At 43.7% G+C, this 16,157-nt stretch overlaps 1 protein-coding gene across 3 annotated transcripts in view; it reads left to right on the top strand.

Moving 5' to 3' along the window:
• Positions 1 to 3,545, top strand: part of SPPL2A (signal peptide peptidase like 2A) — a 39,252-nt gene extending 35,707 nt beyond the window's left edge. For all 3 annotated transcript variants that reach the window (XM_025212079.1, XM_025212076.1, XM_025212077.1), the window contains one exon: positions 1,439 to 3,545. In XM_025212079.1, the coding sequence (XP_025067864.1) occupies positions 1,439 to 1,513 (75 nt within the window). In that variant the 3' untranslated portion in view covers positions 1,514 to 3,545. The remainder of the gene's footprint in view (positions 1 to 1,438) is intronic.
• The last annotated feature ends 12,612 nt before the right edge of the window (positions 3,546 to 16,157 follow it).

The following is a 16,157-nucleotide window of genomic DNA, read 5'->3' as shown; positions in this document are numbered from 1 at the left end:
TTTCTCCCTCTCTAGTTTGTAGTTGGGTTTTGGCATGTTATAAGTTCTATTGAATTACAGGATCACTGTTGCTAATATGGGCCTTCATCTAAAGGCTACTGTTGATATTACAGTCTTCAGTTGACTTCAATGGATTTTTTAGTTGGACCCATAATTAGTACTGGTCTGTCTGGCAAGGAAATGTTTGTAAAATAGGGTACTTCTAAATCAGTTTTTAATGTATTGATCTTGGAGTGACACGGATAGGTACCATTAGCCAAATGATGGAGTAGCACTTGTCCAGTGGTAGGCTCTTCTGATAGGAAACCACTGCTCTGGTGTACACCTAAAGAGGAATAAATTTTAGTACCATTTGACTTTTTTGATTACTGAATTTTCCAGCAGTAGAAATATTAAAAGCCCTTGAAGGTGTTTTCAGGTCAGATTGTAAGTGAAATCCTATCTCTAAAATTCTGTGAGAATTTTGTCAGTAATGTCAAGACAAGGATTTTGGCCAAAGAGTGTCTGTGTAATGTTCAAGATGGAACTGAAAATTGAGTTGTATCTTTCTTGCACCTTGCTTGCTTGCTTATTTATTACTTTTGGAACTTAACACAATTTAGCTTTGTTTTTTTTAATGTCCTAATATGAAAATATTACACTAAACCCTGGATTTAATTCCAGTTAAGATGTTTTTTCTCTAGATTGATAGATGTTAGGGTCGGAAAGGACCTCAATAGATCATCGAGTCCGACCCCCTGCGTAGGCAGGAAAGAGGGCTGGGTCTAGATGACCCCAGCTAGATGCATATCCAACCTCCTCTTGAAGACCCCCAGGGTAGGGGAGAGCACCACCTCCCTTGGGAGCCCGTTCCAGACCTTGGCCATTCTAACTGTGAAGAAGTTCTTCCTAATGTCCAGTCTAATTCCTAATGTCCAGTCTAATAGCCAAGTCAGCTTCAAGGTTCCACGCAACATGTTCTGTCTTTGACCTTCATACAGTCCCTCGAGGGGCACATCCCTTAGTGCTAGACTGGGCTGAGTTACTTTACTGTCCAAAGATGAGGGTTTGGCTGCTCACCTGTGTTTCTTGATATGTGGCTTCACCAGTGGGTCCAAGGGACCTTGAATCTTGCTGACTGTGTTTTAGAGGGGTGTTCTGAGACGCAGCGGAAAGTGCTCTACAAAGAATTCTATGACAGCATTTCATCCAATGGTTTTGAAGTGGTAACAAGGGGTTGGTTTCCATATTTAATTATCTGGCTTAGATGATGCTTTTTTTCAGACCTGCAGAGGATTTCTTCTCTGTATGCTGCTAAACTCTGCTCTGCTGCTGATCTAGCTAGATTTCTTTTAACTAATTTATAATTTTATCCATATATATATATATATATATTTATTTTTTTTAGTTTTTTTTAAAAAGGATTTTTATAAAGAGTCCTCTTGTTGTTTATGCCTAGATGATGGAACATCTGGATTATACTGCAAATGAAGAAAATGCTGGAACAACCAATGAACAGTCTGGAGGACAATAATGCAAAGGATCATCATCTGAAGTAGCATTGTTCAAATTTTCTGCAACTGAAGTACAAAAAAAAAAATTGACTGATTTAATTTTTACACTAGAGTATTTCATATCCTGGACAAAGAGAGTTGCCTTTTTTACACTAGCACCTCTATTTTTATGGAAAGATGTTTAAGTGCATTATATCAAAGTGATTGAAATAATAGATTTGCATTTTTAATAGCCAAAATATATTTAGTAAAATTGTGCCTTATTTCACTTTAAATAAATGGATATTGTCTATGCAATTTTCCAAACACATGTTGTACACAATGTATTTTTATACCAATATATCTTGCCTGTAGCCCATGGGCATAAACTGACTTTCTGATTGCTATTTGCTTAAAAATCGGTTGGGTTGTTTTACTAGGAAGTCCTGCAGAGGATGCTACTCTCAAGCTTTTGAATGCAGAGATAACATATGAGACAAAAAGTAACAGTGCAACTGTCTAAATATCTTAGGTCTTTATATTAAAAAGTAGAATTCGGCAGAAATGCTAACACTTTACACCAAAGAGACTTGGAGAAGCCAATAACTGTGAACCACTGAAGGTTTACCCTTTCTAATTCCATGTAACAATTTTAATACAACTTTTCTTGTATTCAAATTCATATAAAAGGTGCCAGGTAGAGAACCTTGGTGGCTGATATTCACCACTGACAGAGAATGAGCAATGGCAATGCAGATTTTCCTATTATATCTCACTAAAGTGCCTCAGGACTGGTTTTGCCAGAGTAGATTCTAGAGGTGAGTGGGTGATTTAGGGTCTCTTAAAACAGGAGCACTCTAGAAAATTAATCCAGATTAAATTGGATTTGTCATCATTGATTGTTTTAAACAAATTGAGCTAATACCCCTTTCATTCTGATCCCCACACAGAGGTTTCTTGCCTTTTAAAAAAAAGAATTAATTAAAGATTAATTTGGATGAATTTTTCTAGATGTTTCGGTATATGTAAGCCCTTAGTATCTATGAGTGTGTCAATTGTTGACCACTCTAGAGACCGTCAACAAGGGTTCTGCTTGGCTGCAGCTGCTAAAGGCCACAAGCCAGCTTTGTGATTATTGACCTGCACCAGACTTGAACTGGCAGCCTCAAGGTAAAAGGCTGTCCTATCCCATTACAAATTCTCTAAGCCATCCAAACCCTCTTTCAATATTTTTTGAGTTTATTCATTCAGTTTTGGCATCAGAAATACCTCAGTGTTTAATAGCAGATTGCAAAGGGGTTTTTTTTCTTTGCAGGAAAATTATGTTAACATTAATTTCCTTTAAATTATTATTTTTTTCCTTTTTAGGGCAAAGTGCTAAGTGGCTGTTACGAAATGTTGTGCTTTCTGACAAGCCCAGCCTCAGACAAAAAACATGTGGTTCTGAGAGACAAGTTTCTGAAAATAACTCTTAAGAAGTTAAGGGCTCATAACAGTAGCTCAGCATCATGCTGTATTTTCAAACATTTAAAGACTTTATAAGCCTGTATAAAATGAACCCATCTTTCCCTCTGAAAGAACGTTTAGATTAATTGTAAGCTTAGTTGGTAACCAAACTAGTGTGTTAGTTTGGCAACGTGTTTAACTGCGCATTCAGCAGCCTGCTGTGAGAATTCTGTATTGCTTCATGCCTAATTACTGTTCTGTGTGGTTTCTCACACATGCTGCAGTTTGACAGGATGTAAACTAACAACTTTTTTCTTTTAGGGCTTAGGTTCTTGGTTTGCTAAAATCAAGGATGAGGATAAAATTTGATAGGCTAGTGTCAACTACTGAAATATATTTTATAAATAGTTCAATAGGACTGATATTTGAAACTTTTTTTTAGAAGTTTTGGGTGTTTAATACTGTATTAAATTCAGATGGGCTTTTCATTATACTAAGAGCCTTAATTGCAATATGTAACATAAGACTTAACTCTTTTGATTATATGGATACTGACAACTGCTTCCTCCCTCACCATTTAAATTATCACTTTTCAAGAATGTTGTTAATAAATCTTTTAAAGCAGTATTTGGAATATTTGATTTGTTCTATATGTGTCTCTAAAAGCTGACATTTACACTAATGACAGACAGTAACATTTTCAAAAGTGGTATATGACTTGGGAGCTGATGTCCCATAGACATAAGGTTCTGTATCAGTTAAGCAGTGATCACTTAGGCATGCTTTATCAATCAAGTCCAAAGTGCCTTGCAACATAATTCTGGTCTGAAAAAGAACTTAAAAAAAAATCAATAAATCAAACAGCTATTTATTCATCAGATCAGCTATCTGTGAGTTCATAGTCCTGTTTGTGTACTCTAGTGGCAATATCGATAATCTGTCTCAGCAAACATTTGCTGTGTTGCTCTTCATACTGAATCATGCCATGACCACTTGTTACAAGAATTGTTACAATTAGTAGCACCAACCAGATCAAGCACTGTTTTATTTCTTCTTTTTCTCCAGAAGTCTGCAGCAGAAAAACATCTGCACTGTTACCCATCAAACTAATAATTTACTAAATTCTTACATGGGCAGCCTTTTGAAGGTAATGGGTCACATATGTCATTTGCAAAATTGTGGCCTTCAAATGTATGGTTCTTAAGAATATTGCTAAAGCGATTCAGAGATGAGAATCTAGCTTTGCCCTGGGGCCCTTTGGGTTAGAAATACTGAAAGAAAAAAAATACACATTTAGAAATGGAGGCTATTTGAGATGTCGTTTGTGATGTAATACATATAAAATAATATGATAATGCTCTGAGTTACAATTCAGAACTGAGCATCATTTTTAGCTGCTTTTTCTTTGATGCATTGATATTTCTGAGCCATGGAAGTTGATGGAAGTAAGTGCTCTGATACTTGAATTGGAGGGATTTTTTTTTTAAATCTTAATCTTTTAAAGTTTATATTAAAGTCTCTTAATACATTACAATGTTTCATGTACTGCTTTTGCAATTGGAATCTGTACTGTGTATATCAGGCCCCATCTACTCGTTACACTTAACTAGTTAATCATGCCTTAACCAGTTAATCACTCCTTAAGTGGCCACATATTCAATCAGTTGATGGCATGATAAAAAGAGGAATACATTACAAAGGTGTTCCACAAAAGATATGTAATAACTTTGTAGCTGCTTCCTATCTTGCAATTAATTGATTGAATATGTGGCCTGGTGGCACACGTGGCATGGCAGGAGGTGTGATTGTGTGGATCATGCATTACATCCCATCACTCTTACCTGCACATGCAAAGGGGACCTTAGACTAGAAGCAGTACTGTTTTATATGCCTGTGTCTTTTTTGGATAACTCCGTCTTGACTTTGCATAATCTTCCATTAGCCCTGGGGATTGCATGTGAAATCTCCATGCAATTTTAACTGATATGAAGTAGGTATGAAGAGGTTGCTTGGGACTGATTCATTGTGGTATCCAGAGTAGCTACCCTGAAAAAACTTCATGGATATTAAATCCAGAATAACAATAAATTCATACTCACCTTATTCTGAAGTAATTTCCATGTGCAGATAAACCCTTATCCCCAGCTCTGTTACTTTTAAAAATGTAAACCTTAGCTATGCTGGAATGACTCAAAAGCATCAAATGGAGAAACACATTATTGCTCTAGATGACCTTGCTATTGCTGCGATCAAGGCTTTATACAACTACTGAGAGACTGTACTTTGTACAGTTTGCAAGCCTTGACTCAGAGCATTATTATATCCAATAACTGTGGAAATAAGTCAAATGAGAATCAGAATGATTAACAATATTTCATACTCCAAAGGTAACTCTGTTGTATTTATGTAATTTTGCTTCATCCATAAATTTCTACAAAACCAAATCTCTTTTGCTTGGGCTCTATCTCATGTATTATGAGTAGGGCTGATTAACTAGAGCTGGGTCTGAAAAGCCCACCCATGGCAAGGCTACCAAACTGTGGGGTATGATTTTTCAATTATATTTTTGTCATCTACCTGAATATGTTGCATCATGATGAAGAATTATAATATTATAAAAGCCTTTGTCTGTCTGTCTGTCTGTCTGTCTAATGCTTTATTTGCACTCTGACTGGTTGTCTGAAATAACCAATAGGACTGTTCCAAGAGCATTCCAGACAAGAGGCAGTGGCGGCACAGCAGAGTGCCGCCATGATGGCGGTGACAAAGTAGATGGAGCAGAAGGGCAAAGCCAATGCAGCTGGCCTTGCCTCCCCCCCCCCCCCCCCCCTCCCCCCCCGCCGCCCCCCCCCCAGTCCTGCTCCCTAGAGGCAGTGACAACAGAGCAGATGGAGCAGGGGGGCAAGGCCAGCACTGCTGGCCTCACTTCCCCTCTCCCCTGGCCCTGCTCTTTGGAGGCAGCAGCAGCATGGGGTGCTGGCCAAGGGGGACGGAGGGGATGGTGGGGTAACCTTACCCCCCCACTCCTGGGAGGTGGCAGCATGGGGTGCTGGCGGCGTAGTGCTGGCGTCACCCCCCCACCCCCCTGCTCTGGTTTCACCACTGCTGCCACTGGGCCCCGACAAAAGCTGGCAAGCAGGGGGAGGCAGCAGGGAGGAGGTGGGAAGGGAAGTGGGGAGTTAGGGCACAGTGACTGCACCCCGACACCACTGCCAGGCCCTGAGAATAGCCGGTAGGTAGGAAGGGGAGCTGGGGAGGGGGAGGAGGTTGGCTAGACATGCAGCAGCGGCAGTGCAGGCCACTGGGTGATGGCTGTGGCCACTGTATGCAAGCTTCCCACCCTCCCCCACATCTGGGAGGTGGCAGCGCCACGGGGTGGAGCAGCAGGGGGTGAGGGGGTATATGGGAGTGGAGGCAGAGCGGCAGCAGTGCGGGCCAGTGGGTGGCAGTGCTCTGTCCCCCCTGCCTCTTTCCCCCCCCCCCCCCCCCCCCATCATTCTTGATGGGCAATTGGCTTGTATAAGATAAAAATTCAAATAATTTCTCAGTGAGCCTTTTGCACTCTTATTAATTCATTTGAAATATAAAAGCATACAATCTTACAAAAAAAATGTTTGGGCAAATGAGACTCAGTCTGAAATCATTAAGATGAAATTAAAATTTAGCATGGTATAGAATGAGTGCTTAGAACAGTAAAGGATGCATGGGGGGTTCTTAGAAGGGAAACAAACCCCCATGAATTGCACACCACTGGTTATGACATATCATCCCTCCCTTGAACATGTACAGAAAATCCTCAAACAAGTGTAACGCATACTAGAAGACCCAATTCTTAAAGATATCTTCCCAGAACCATCCATCCTAGCCTTCAAACAAGCATTGAACCTTGCTAACCTCATCACCAGAAGCAAACTTCCTACAGCTCAAAATGCACTGAATGGATTCAGACCATGCTATGATAAGACATGTAAAACCTGCCAACATCGCTCCACCATCCCTATGCTATACCCAACAACAGAGCCATTCGCATTCCTGGATCTCACCTTCAGTAATGTAATACATCTGATCCAATGCAGCAAATGCCCTGATGGAAAATACGTAGGAGAGACCAAACAACAACTGCGCACCAGAATGAATGCGCACCGGAAATCTATCGAAGACAAGAATACCCACTCACCTGTGAGGATGTATTTCTCACAAGAAAACCGCTCTCTCTCCAATCTCTCAGTTCTAATTCTCAAAGGGAATTTACAAAACACCTTTCACAGATGAGCCTATGAACTTCACTTTCTCAATCTACTGGATACAAAAAATCATGAACTAAATATAGACACCAGATTTATGACACATTATAACCTGCCTAACAGCTGACTCCCCAGGTACTTCTCCACTATTTACCACCTACATTTCTTTACCTTCCCCTTCTGTCCCTGAGCCTGTCTCTCACTCACTGACTCCTCAGTTTACATCTTCACTGAGTGGCTTTCTTGCGTGCATACCAGCCTCTGGCTTCTTTACTATTCATTCTGTCTAGGAAGAGCACACGCCAGCTGCAGATGCTTCCCCAGCCTGAGGAAGGGTATTTAGTTGATATAATAAAAGATATCAAATTTACCCAAAGAACCTTGTCTGCCTTCTTAAAATAGTGTTTCTCAATCTTGTTAGACTCAAGCCACCCCTTGGAAAATGCCAGCTTAGTTTTTACTCATCTTTTGATTATGGAAAAGTAATAGAGCATTTTTTTTCTGTTGCAAAGACCCCAAGGACAACAACAGGTCAAAATGGTTTTGGCACTATGGATTTCTATTTGAAATGTCTGGGTTTATCTTGTGAATCGTGTGGTGTTTGCATACCTAATAATGCAAATATTGAGCAGCACACCATGGCACCATTAAAAGGGTCTTGCATCACCCAGGTGCCTGACACCCTTGTTAAGAATTACTGCCTTAGACTGTACAAGGGTGAAAACTGCATTTCAGGAAAGCAAGTTTTGGAGAATTATTTCCAACCCCCTCCTCCCCTGGCCAATTTTAAGTTGGATTTTAAAATGTGTCAGAATGAGAGGCAGTCATGGGGGCCAAAAGCACTAGACCTAAGGTCCCCCAGGTTATACTTCCTTTGGACAGAATATCCTAAAGAAAAAGGTTGCAATTAATTCAATGCTGGCCCAATTTCCAACCAAAGTAACTTATTAGTTTCCCACTCTTATGATTGGTAACTGGAATTCCTTCAACAAACGCTTAGCTACAAATCTCAAAGGCTTCTGCTGCCAAGCTGGAAGTGTAGAAGCTTTCTAGTCCAGGCAGTCAGCCACATCAGTTAATCAGCAGCTACAAGGTTTAGTGTATAAATTAGGTCGCTCTTCCTTTTGCTTTTTATCAACAACTGTATTTGGAACAGAACAAGAAAAAGATAGTTTCTAAAGAAGGGACCAAAGAAACTGCCCAACAATGACAGCAGGTCATGCTGAAAAGCTTGACAAGCATGCCCAGTCCTGCTGCATGTGAACCTGTTGCCCAGAGATGAGCACTGGGTTTAATGAGAGAGTTGTCTCTGCTCCTTTTCCAGTTCAAACAATCTCTGGAACTTCTTTCCACAAAGCAAATTCCAGAACAACTTATTTTGTACTTTTTTTGGAAATGAGCCTTGATGAGAATAAATGCTTCTCATGTTCAGCTGTGACAAGAATGTGAAGACAATTTTCTATGAACTTGTAAGGACTTATTGAAGAAGTGAGGATCACATTTCAACCTCAGATAAACTGTAGCTCGTTTATTTTACTATTTAACACAATGACTTTCTCGTTGTATTAAAAAAGCGGGGGAGCAGAGGGAAGGGAGGGGAGTTAGACTGTTGCCCTTTTGATGGAAGTTTGGCGTCTCATGGACTGTTTCTGTTAGACGTACTTGATAGGATCGGGTCTCTGCGACTGAACACAAGTAATTGAAGGAGAGGTTTTTTATTTATTATTACCTAGTGGGGAGGAGCAAGGGGATTGGAGGTTGATTTTCTTTGGTTTGTTTTTTTTCCAGCTCAAAGATGTTTCTTTCCACCTTTCTGTATCTAGCCCCACAAGCTTTTTCTCAAGATGTTTTAGGCTAGCCTTGTTCTGTGTATGTTTGTTCTGCTTCTCTACATGAAACGGTCCCTGCTGGCAGACACCAGTTACCACCATGAGACAGTGCTTGGTGCAATGCTTTGGCTGAGATTTTTAAAACATGCACACAAAAAAGGAAAGCCAATCTTTTATGGAGTACACAACAACTGAAAGGCAGCCATCTTGGGCGGACATACCTTTGGTGTCAAGGTTAACAGAATATAAATGACAAAACTATAGATGTTATAAATGCCCAAGAGCTCCAGGTGCCTCTGGCAGTAAGAAACAGATCTTTATTTTTTGGCTCTAAAAAGTTTAACAATAATATACTTTGGCACTTAGTTATTTCCAAGCTCTGTTAACAGTTTATTTTGATTAGCATTAGAGAGAAGGACTCTGCAGAGAGGATTCTGTCAGAGAAGGCACTGGGTGGTATTTGAGAAGTTAGCCCAGGGGTGGGCAAAATATGGCCCACAGACCAGGCGTGGCCTGTCAACTGATTGGATCTGGCCCACGGGGCACCCACCAATTGATTGGATCTGGTCCACAGCTGCCCCCACGACACTGCATGAGGCCAAGACCTGCCCAGGGAAGGCAACAGCACACTCCCACCCACACCCCACAGCCCCCGTCTCAGCTCGGGCCAGCACAGATAGTTTCCTGGTGGGTTCTCCTCCCTCCTCTAGTGGCTCCTCCTCCTCCTGCCCCTGCCAAGCTGCTCCAAAGTGGGGAGAAGTTTCAGCCGGGTGGCTTCTGCCCCAGTGCACAAGGCTCCAGCTTCCAGCTGCCTTCCACCTACTCAACCACCGGGTGGGCAGAATGGGTGAAAGGTGGCCTGGAGCTGGAGCCCTGCGCACGGGGTCAGGAGCCATCCAGCTAAAGCTTCTCCTCACCCAGAGTGGCACAGTAGAGGCAGGAGGAGGAGGAAGAGGAACAGCTGGAGGTGGAGGGAGCTGATCGGGGGCAGTCCTGCATGGGGCTGGGGCTGGGGCCAGTGGGTCCGGGCAGGAGCATGGCACTGGGTGCCCTGGGGGGGAGTGGACAGGGCCTGGCCCCATGTGGAGCACTGGAGGGGCAGCCACAGATCCCAGGACCTAGCACCCAGGCAGCCCACCCACCCCACACCCCTCACCCCCCCACACACACATACACAATATAAATAAATAAGATTATTTGGAGCTATTATTCAATGACCTCTATATATAGTACTAAAAAAAACCATAAATCAGGACAAAAATATTTTTTTTAATAAAATTAAAATGTTATACTAGGTGTTTGATTTTTAGTGTACAATTTGTTTGTCATCTATAATTTGTTAAAATTATATCTTCTGAACGATGTTCTATGTGTGGCTTTCAACAACTCATCAAAACTCATTAAATGGCCTTCCAGCCAAAGTAATCACCTGCGCTTGAGCTAACCCATCCTCCTGGGTTGAAGGCTATTGGCTGCAGAAAACTAGCAGGCAGGTATTTCTCCTGTTATCTTGCTGCTTAAAGAACATTAAACACAGGCATAAACATTACAAGACATTTTCCCCCATAAAAAGGAGGAGTAAAATAAGAGATTGGCTATGAAACGAGCTTCCCTTTTCCCTTCTCCCACACTCCTCCTTACTGTACTACCCATTGTTATCTCTCTTTCTTGTTCAGGCCAGTTCTGCTCTGGACCGGGCAGAGGGGCTCACAGCTGTACAGTAAGGTTGATAAAATAGCTGTAATTATCAACTACCTGAGAAAAGAAGGAACAAACACATTGAGACAACACCTCCTTATCATCTGAATGGAACAGACCTAGTCAGACAATTCTGGGTACTGCTGTGAGATACTGTGAAAGTTTTTCTTGGGTAAAAGATGCAATACACAGTTTGAGTAAATAATTTAATTTGTCAAATATCTATCTATCTGCTTTGCTTTCATTATATTTGTAAATGTGAATGGGGATAAAAGTGAACCAGAAAGTACATTTTCAGGGGTCATATAAAAATGTGTTAAGTGACCAACTTTTGGGGAGCAAAATCCAAGATGTGGTCAGGGACTCTCCACGGATGTCCAGAACTGGAAGACATTTTGCACCTTTTTTGATTCCAGCTTCTCAGCTACCTCTTGAACTGGAAGCAGCAGATCTAAGTTCCTATTGTACCGTACAGCAATGTGCTGTGTTCCCTCAGCAGATACACAGGATACTTCTGGGGTTTTATGGGGACATTTTCCTTTTCATGGGTAATTCTTTAGGGCTACCAGGACACATGAAATTTGGGAGTGCCCTGGGAAATTTGGGGTGACTTGTCACTTTGCCTGTGGCAATAGATTGCAGTCTTTGCTGCATAGCATCTGCTCTATGACACAGTCCAAGTTTCCTAAGTTTTTATTCTGGCTCTAGAAACAACCTTCCTGCTGCCCTGGAATTTGCCCAAAGTTCTGTGTCAGTTTTTCTAACTAATACATATTTGATGATGTACAGGAAGTCCACCTTCATTCTTGATACAATATATCAATTTACAAAATGCACTATGGTTAGGTAGTCATGCAGTCATTCCATGTGAAGAATTCCTACTGATGTTCAAATTTTGTTGGCTGGAGTGACTGAAAGAGGCAGTGGAACTGGGATTGTTTAGTGGATCAAAATAATTATTAAGCACTTTCAATTTAAAACTATATATCATAAAGGAAAAATATAATATTTTGGAGGGACAGATTATAAGTGGCATGTAAATCAGTGTTGGGATAGCAAAACAATTAGCCTGTTATTATTTAAATATCTGTGTACTAATTTTATTTGTCAAAAACAATAGTGTTTAAGCAGTAAACCGCTATAGGGTATATGTTCTTAGTCCCTCGGCTGTTTGCATTTGTTTTTAAGCATTAGAATATACTTGAAATGTTTTCATGGCTTGTCAAAGTAAACCTGGTGCTTCTATGTTGTGTTGGATGCCCCTATTGTTTTGAATGGGCTATTAAATTCAGGTTTAAATATTTAAAAGCATAGACTTTAATAATATAAGCTTCAGTCCTGAAAATACCTAACATAATATAAAGGATCTAGAGCAAGACCCCCCCACCCCCCAAAAAAAAAAACCAACAAAAACCCCCCCCAAAGACAAAGGGAACACACCCAACCTAATTTTACAGTAGAAGGCACTGACCAAGTCTTGTTCATAGCCAGCTGTTTGCATGTGCAAAAAAGGAAACTGCTCCCATACTCTTGGCAGGTGCTGGTTTTCTATATGCAGATGAAGGTAGTTGGGGGCATGCCCCCTACATTCTTGCATGAGACTTTGGCCTGAATGTCCTAAGATTTTAAGCAATACTTCATATGCCCCTAGTAGACCTGACTGTATGGCAGATCATGGGAAGAATCTGTCAGAAAGATGTAGGAGAGTGGTAGCATTGATACCTTGTGTCCTGCAGGAAGAGGGATGGGCAGTTATATATGTACTGAAACAAGTGTATGTACATTTGCAGGCCACCAACATTACCTTACTAAATACCATACATATCCCCTCCTACTAGCATAGGTGTGACCAGCTACACTGCAAAGCCAAAATTGAATTGCTGGGTCCACATTCCTGCTTTATTCATTCATGAAGTGGTAGGATTTCTCAGTGGCATAACTAGGATGGAGCAAATGGGGCAACCACCCTTGGTGCCACCTGCAGGGGAGGGGGTGGAGGCCAAAAAAAGAAGCTGTGGCCAGGAGCTGCACAATTGCAATCACAGCAGTAGTCAGAATTTGCTACTGTCCGAGTGTCCAAGACATCTGGATGTGTCCTTACACTGCTGGGACTTTTGGTAAAAGTCTCTGCATGATATATTAAGGGATAATTTTTCTGTCCTTGTGGAAGAATTGTGTGAGGGCACTAGAAGAATTTAAGTCCTTGTGTGCTGTAGTTTGTACTGACACTGCAAAATGTGGGCATTTCCTTCCTGAGGATATGTGCTACTTGGGGTATAAAGTTAAATAAGCTGTGATGTACACACCACATCACATCACCACATTATGAATTCATCACACTTGTGAAAGAACATTTGTGCAGATAGGAAGTGGGTTAGATACAGCCCTTGAGTTCTCTCTCAAGTGAAGACTTACTCAGGTAGCACTCTAACAGCTATTACCAGTCCCCCCAGCTTAAAACTCTTTCTGCAGGTAGACCTCATGGCCCTGATCCTTCATGGATTCATTTAGGTGCTTAAGTATGAAAGTAGTCTCATCACTTTGACTTAAACTTGAACATTAAATGCTTGCAAGACTGGAGCTTAAATCAATTGCAGGTTGGAGTTTATTTTGCAACAGTTAAGGCAGAAATGGCAACTAAATTTATGTACTGGTATTGTTCTCGATTTTTGCATTTAATTTCTTTCAGATATTATAACTTAATATTCAAACACCTCCAAAAATGTCTTTCTCTGAAGGAGTTTGAAAAGCTAATTACTTTTCTTCCCTTAAGGCAGCAGTTTTCAAACTTTTTTCCTGATCCCCACTTTGAGTTACAATTTTGTTCATACATGCCCCCGCCAATCCCTCTGCCCTACTACAGCTTGATGAGACCTGAGCAGGAGCGGACGTGGGCTGCATGCTGCAAGCTCGGGGCTCCCTGCCCTGCTACCCTGACCTCAGGAGCCCTCCACCCATTGTGTGCATACTGCCCACCCAGCAGCAGCAGGGAGCACAACTCCACACCATTGCGACCCCCACTGCTGACAGGCAGGCAGGGGGCACCTTGCCATGGTGTCACAGACAGCATGGGGCCCCCAGGGGAGGACAGCAGGGCAGGAAGTCCCAAGCCCACAGTGGGCAGCCCACACCTGCCCCTGCCTCATGCACACATCTGAGGGGGTACATGCCCTCTGCCCCCTGGACAAGCAACGCACAGCAACATCCCACTCCCCACCCTGGTTGGGCAGCATGCCCAGCCCCTGCCCCACTCCCTCACTCACTGTGAGAGCCGTGATCTGCCCCACTCCCACCTGCCCTCTACACCCTCCCCGCTATAGACTTATCTGCAGGGAGCTGCTCTCCACGCTGCCCCGCTGTATTTCCCAGCCACATTTCCTGGCCACGTGTATGTGTGTGGGCACGCGCATGCACATGGCACCCCCTGTGTCCCGCTCCTGGCAGCCCCTTGAGGCTGGAACGCTGCCAGCCTGCAAGGGGACACCTGCCATTTCCTGACCCTTGCAGACCTTGATGCCCCACCCTGTTTCTGTGCACCCCCTAGGGGGGTGTGCCCCACAGTTTGAAAACTGTTGCCTTGATGTATGTTGATATAAGACAGATGCTACTAAGCCTTTGGGAACCTCTTGAGAATGAAGTCATCTAATCCAGGACATCAGGAGGTCATCTAATTCGCCGCCTGCTCAAGGCAGGACCACCCCTGTCTAAACCATTGTAGGCAAGTGTTTGTCTAACTTGTTCTTAAAACCTTTAGGAATAATCCTCAAACATATATACCAGGCACAATTCCTGAACATCAAAACACCCTTAAATTTGCCACAGGTAAAGCAGGAGGATGAAGGCACTGTCTATGACAGGGGTGGGCAAAATGTGGCCTGCAAGGCCATTCTGTCTGGCCTGCGGGGCCCCTAAAAAATTTAGAAAATTAATATTTATCTGCCTTAGTTCTTGTCAAAAACAACAGGAACCAAGGGCAGTAGGACCCAGGGGAAGCCCAGAGGGCTCCCACAACAACAGGGCCTGCCCGGCCCCGCCCCCCCAGTCAGAAGCCCCACCAGGGGCTTCTGGCCTGGGACCATGTGGCTGCTTCGGTCAGAACCACAGGTAAGGGTGGGGAGGGCAGGGAGGCAGGGAAGGAGCCTGGGGAAAAGCTGAGCATGCGGGGAGGGGGGAAGCTGCCCCTCCCCCACCCTGTGGCTGGCGCCTGCTCCAGACAGGTTGGCGCCTGTGCCTGCCAGCCGTGTGAGGGCTGTGAGTGGCTGCAGCAGGGAGCGCCGGCCATGGGGTGGGCAAGGGGCCGCTTTTCCCAGCGCTCAGTACCAGCTTCTTCCCTGCTGGCAAGCAGGGGGTTGGGGCTGTGCGCTGCCCCCAACCTGTACCATGGGGCTGGAGGCACACTGGGAGTGATCAGGTGCAGGAGCCAGTGGGAGCCAGCGGGAGCACGGGGTCCGCACTGGTGTCCTGGGGCCAGTACCAGCAGGGGCCAGGGCGTCCTGGGGCCAGTACCAGCAGGGTCCAGAGCAGGGTGGCGGGAGCTCAGGGTCCCAGCTGGCAGGGGCTCTATGGACCCAAGCCAGCTCCCCCCTCTCCCTGCTGCTGCAGCCCAGCCTGGCTCCACAGACCCCTGCCAGCCTGCGCCCTGCTCTGGGCCAGGGACATTGGTCCCAAGACACTGGGACACTGGTCCCAAGATGGTGACCAGGGGGTGGGGCACCTGTCAGGGGGCAGAGCTACCCACGCGGCCCTTGACAGCCTGCCAACACTGGGTAAGTGGCCCTCCGCCCAAAATAATTGTCCGCCCCTGGTCTATGACCTGCCACGGCAAAAACAGGAAGTAATTTGTTAAAGTATGCTCAGGAGGTCCTAGGAAAAGGACCATGCCTCAGAGAAGAAGACAAAAACCTGCACAGTCCAATCTGATCATAGGGTAATATTCCTTCCAGCCCCCAAATGTAGTGATCAGTCTGACCCCGAACAGAGGTTTAAGTCTCAGCATAAGCATGAGTACATCCCAGTTAAAATCCTAACCCTTACCATCATCCTACACCCAATATTTCTGAGGGAGATGGGAAAGACCATTTTTGGAGGAGTAGCAGACAAGAGGTGGGAAAAAATTACTTCTTTCTCTGTCATGGCAAACAGCAAAGCCCAGAAGCATGAGAGAGAACCAGGCACCCTTGACTCTGCACAGCAACCTAGGGACTGCAAAATCAGCTCCACATGTCATACAGCCTGACTGTAGAGCCAGAACTCCATTTTCTACTGTCTTAGCTCCTCCATAAATGTATCTCAGGTCCTTTTAGTCTTCTCCACAACCATCTGGGTTATGAAAGCTCTGCTTTGTTCTCCTGCTGACCATAATCCTCTCCTATTTCCACGTGTCTTGACTGCAGGTCATCTTCTCATGTTATTTGAGTGATGCCCTGGGAGGTCTGCAAGGTGTCTGTTGAGGGAATCTCCTGGGCCTT

The sequence above is a fragment of the Alligator sinensis genome, unplaced genomic scaffold (genome assembly GCF_000455745.1).
Source record: "Alligator sinensis unplaced genomic scaffold, ASM45574v1 scaffold476_1, whole genome shotgun sequence".
NCBI classification, from domain to species: domain Eukaryota; kingdom Metazoa; phylum Chordata; order Crocodylia; family Alligatoridae; genus Alligator; species Alligator sinensis.
This window is presented reverse-complemented; position numbering and strand designations above follow the sequence as displayed.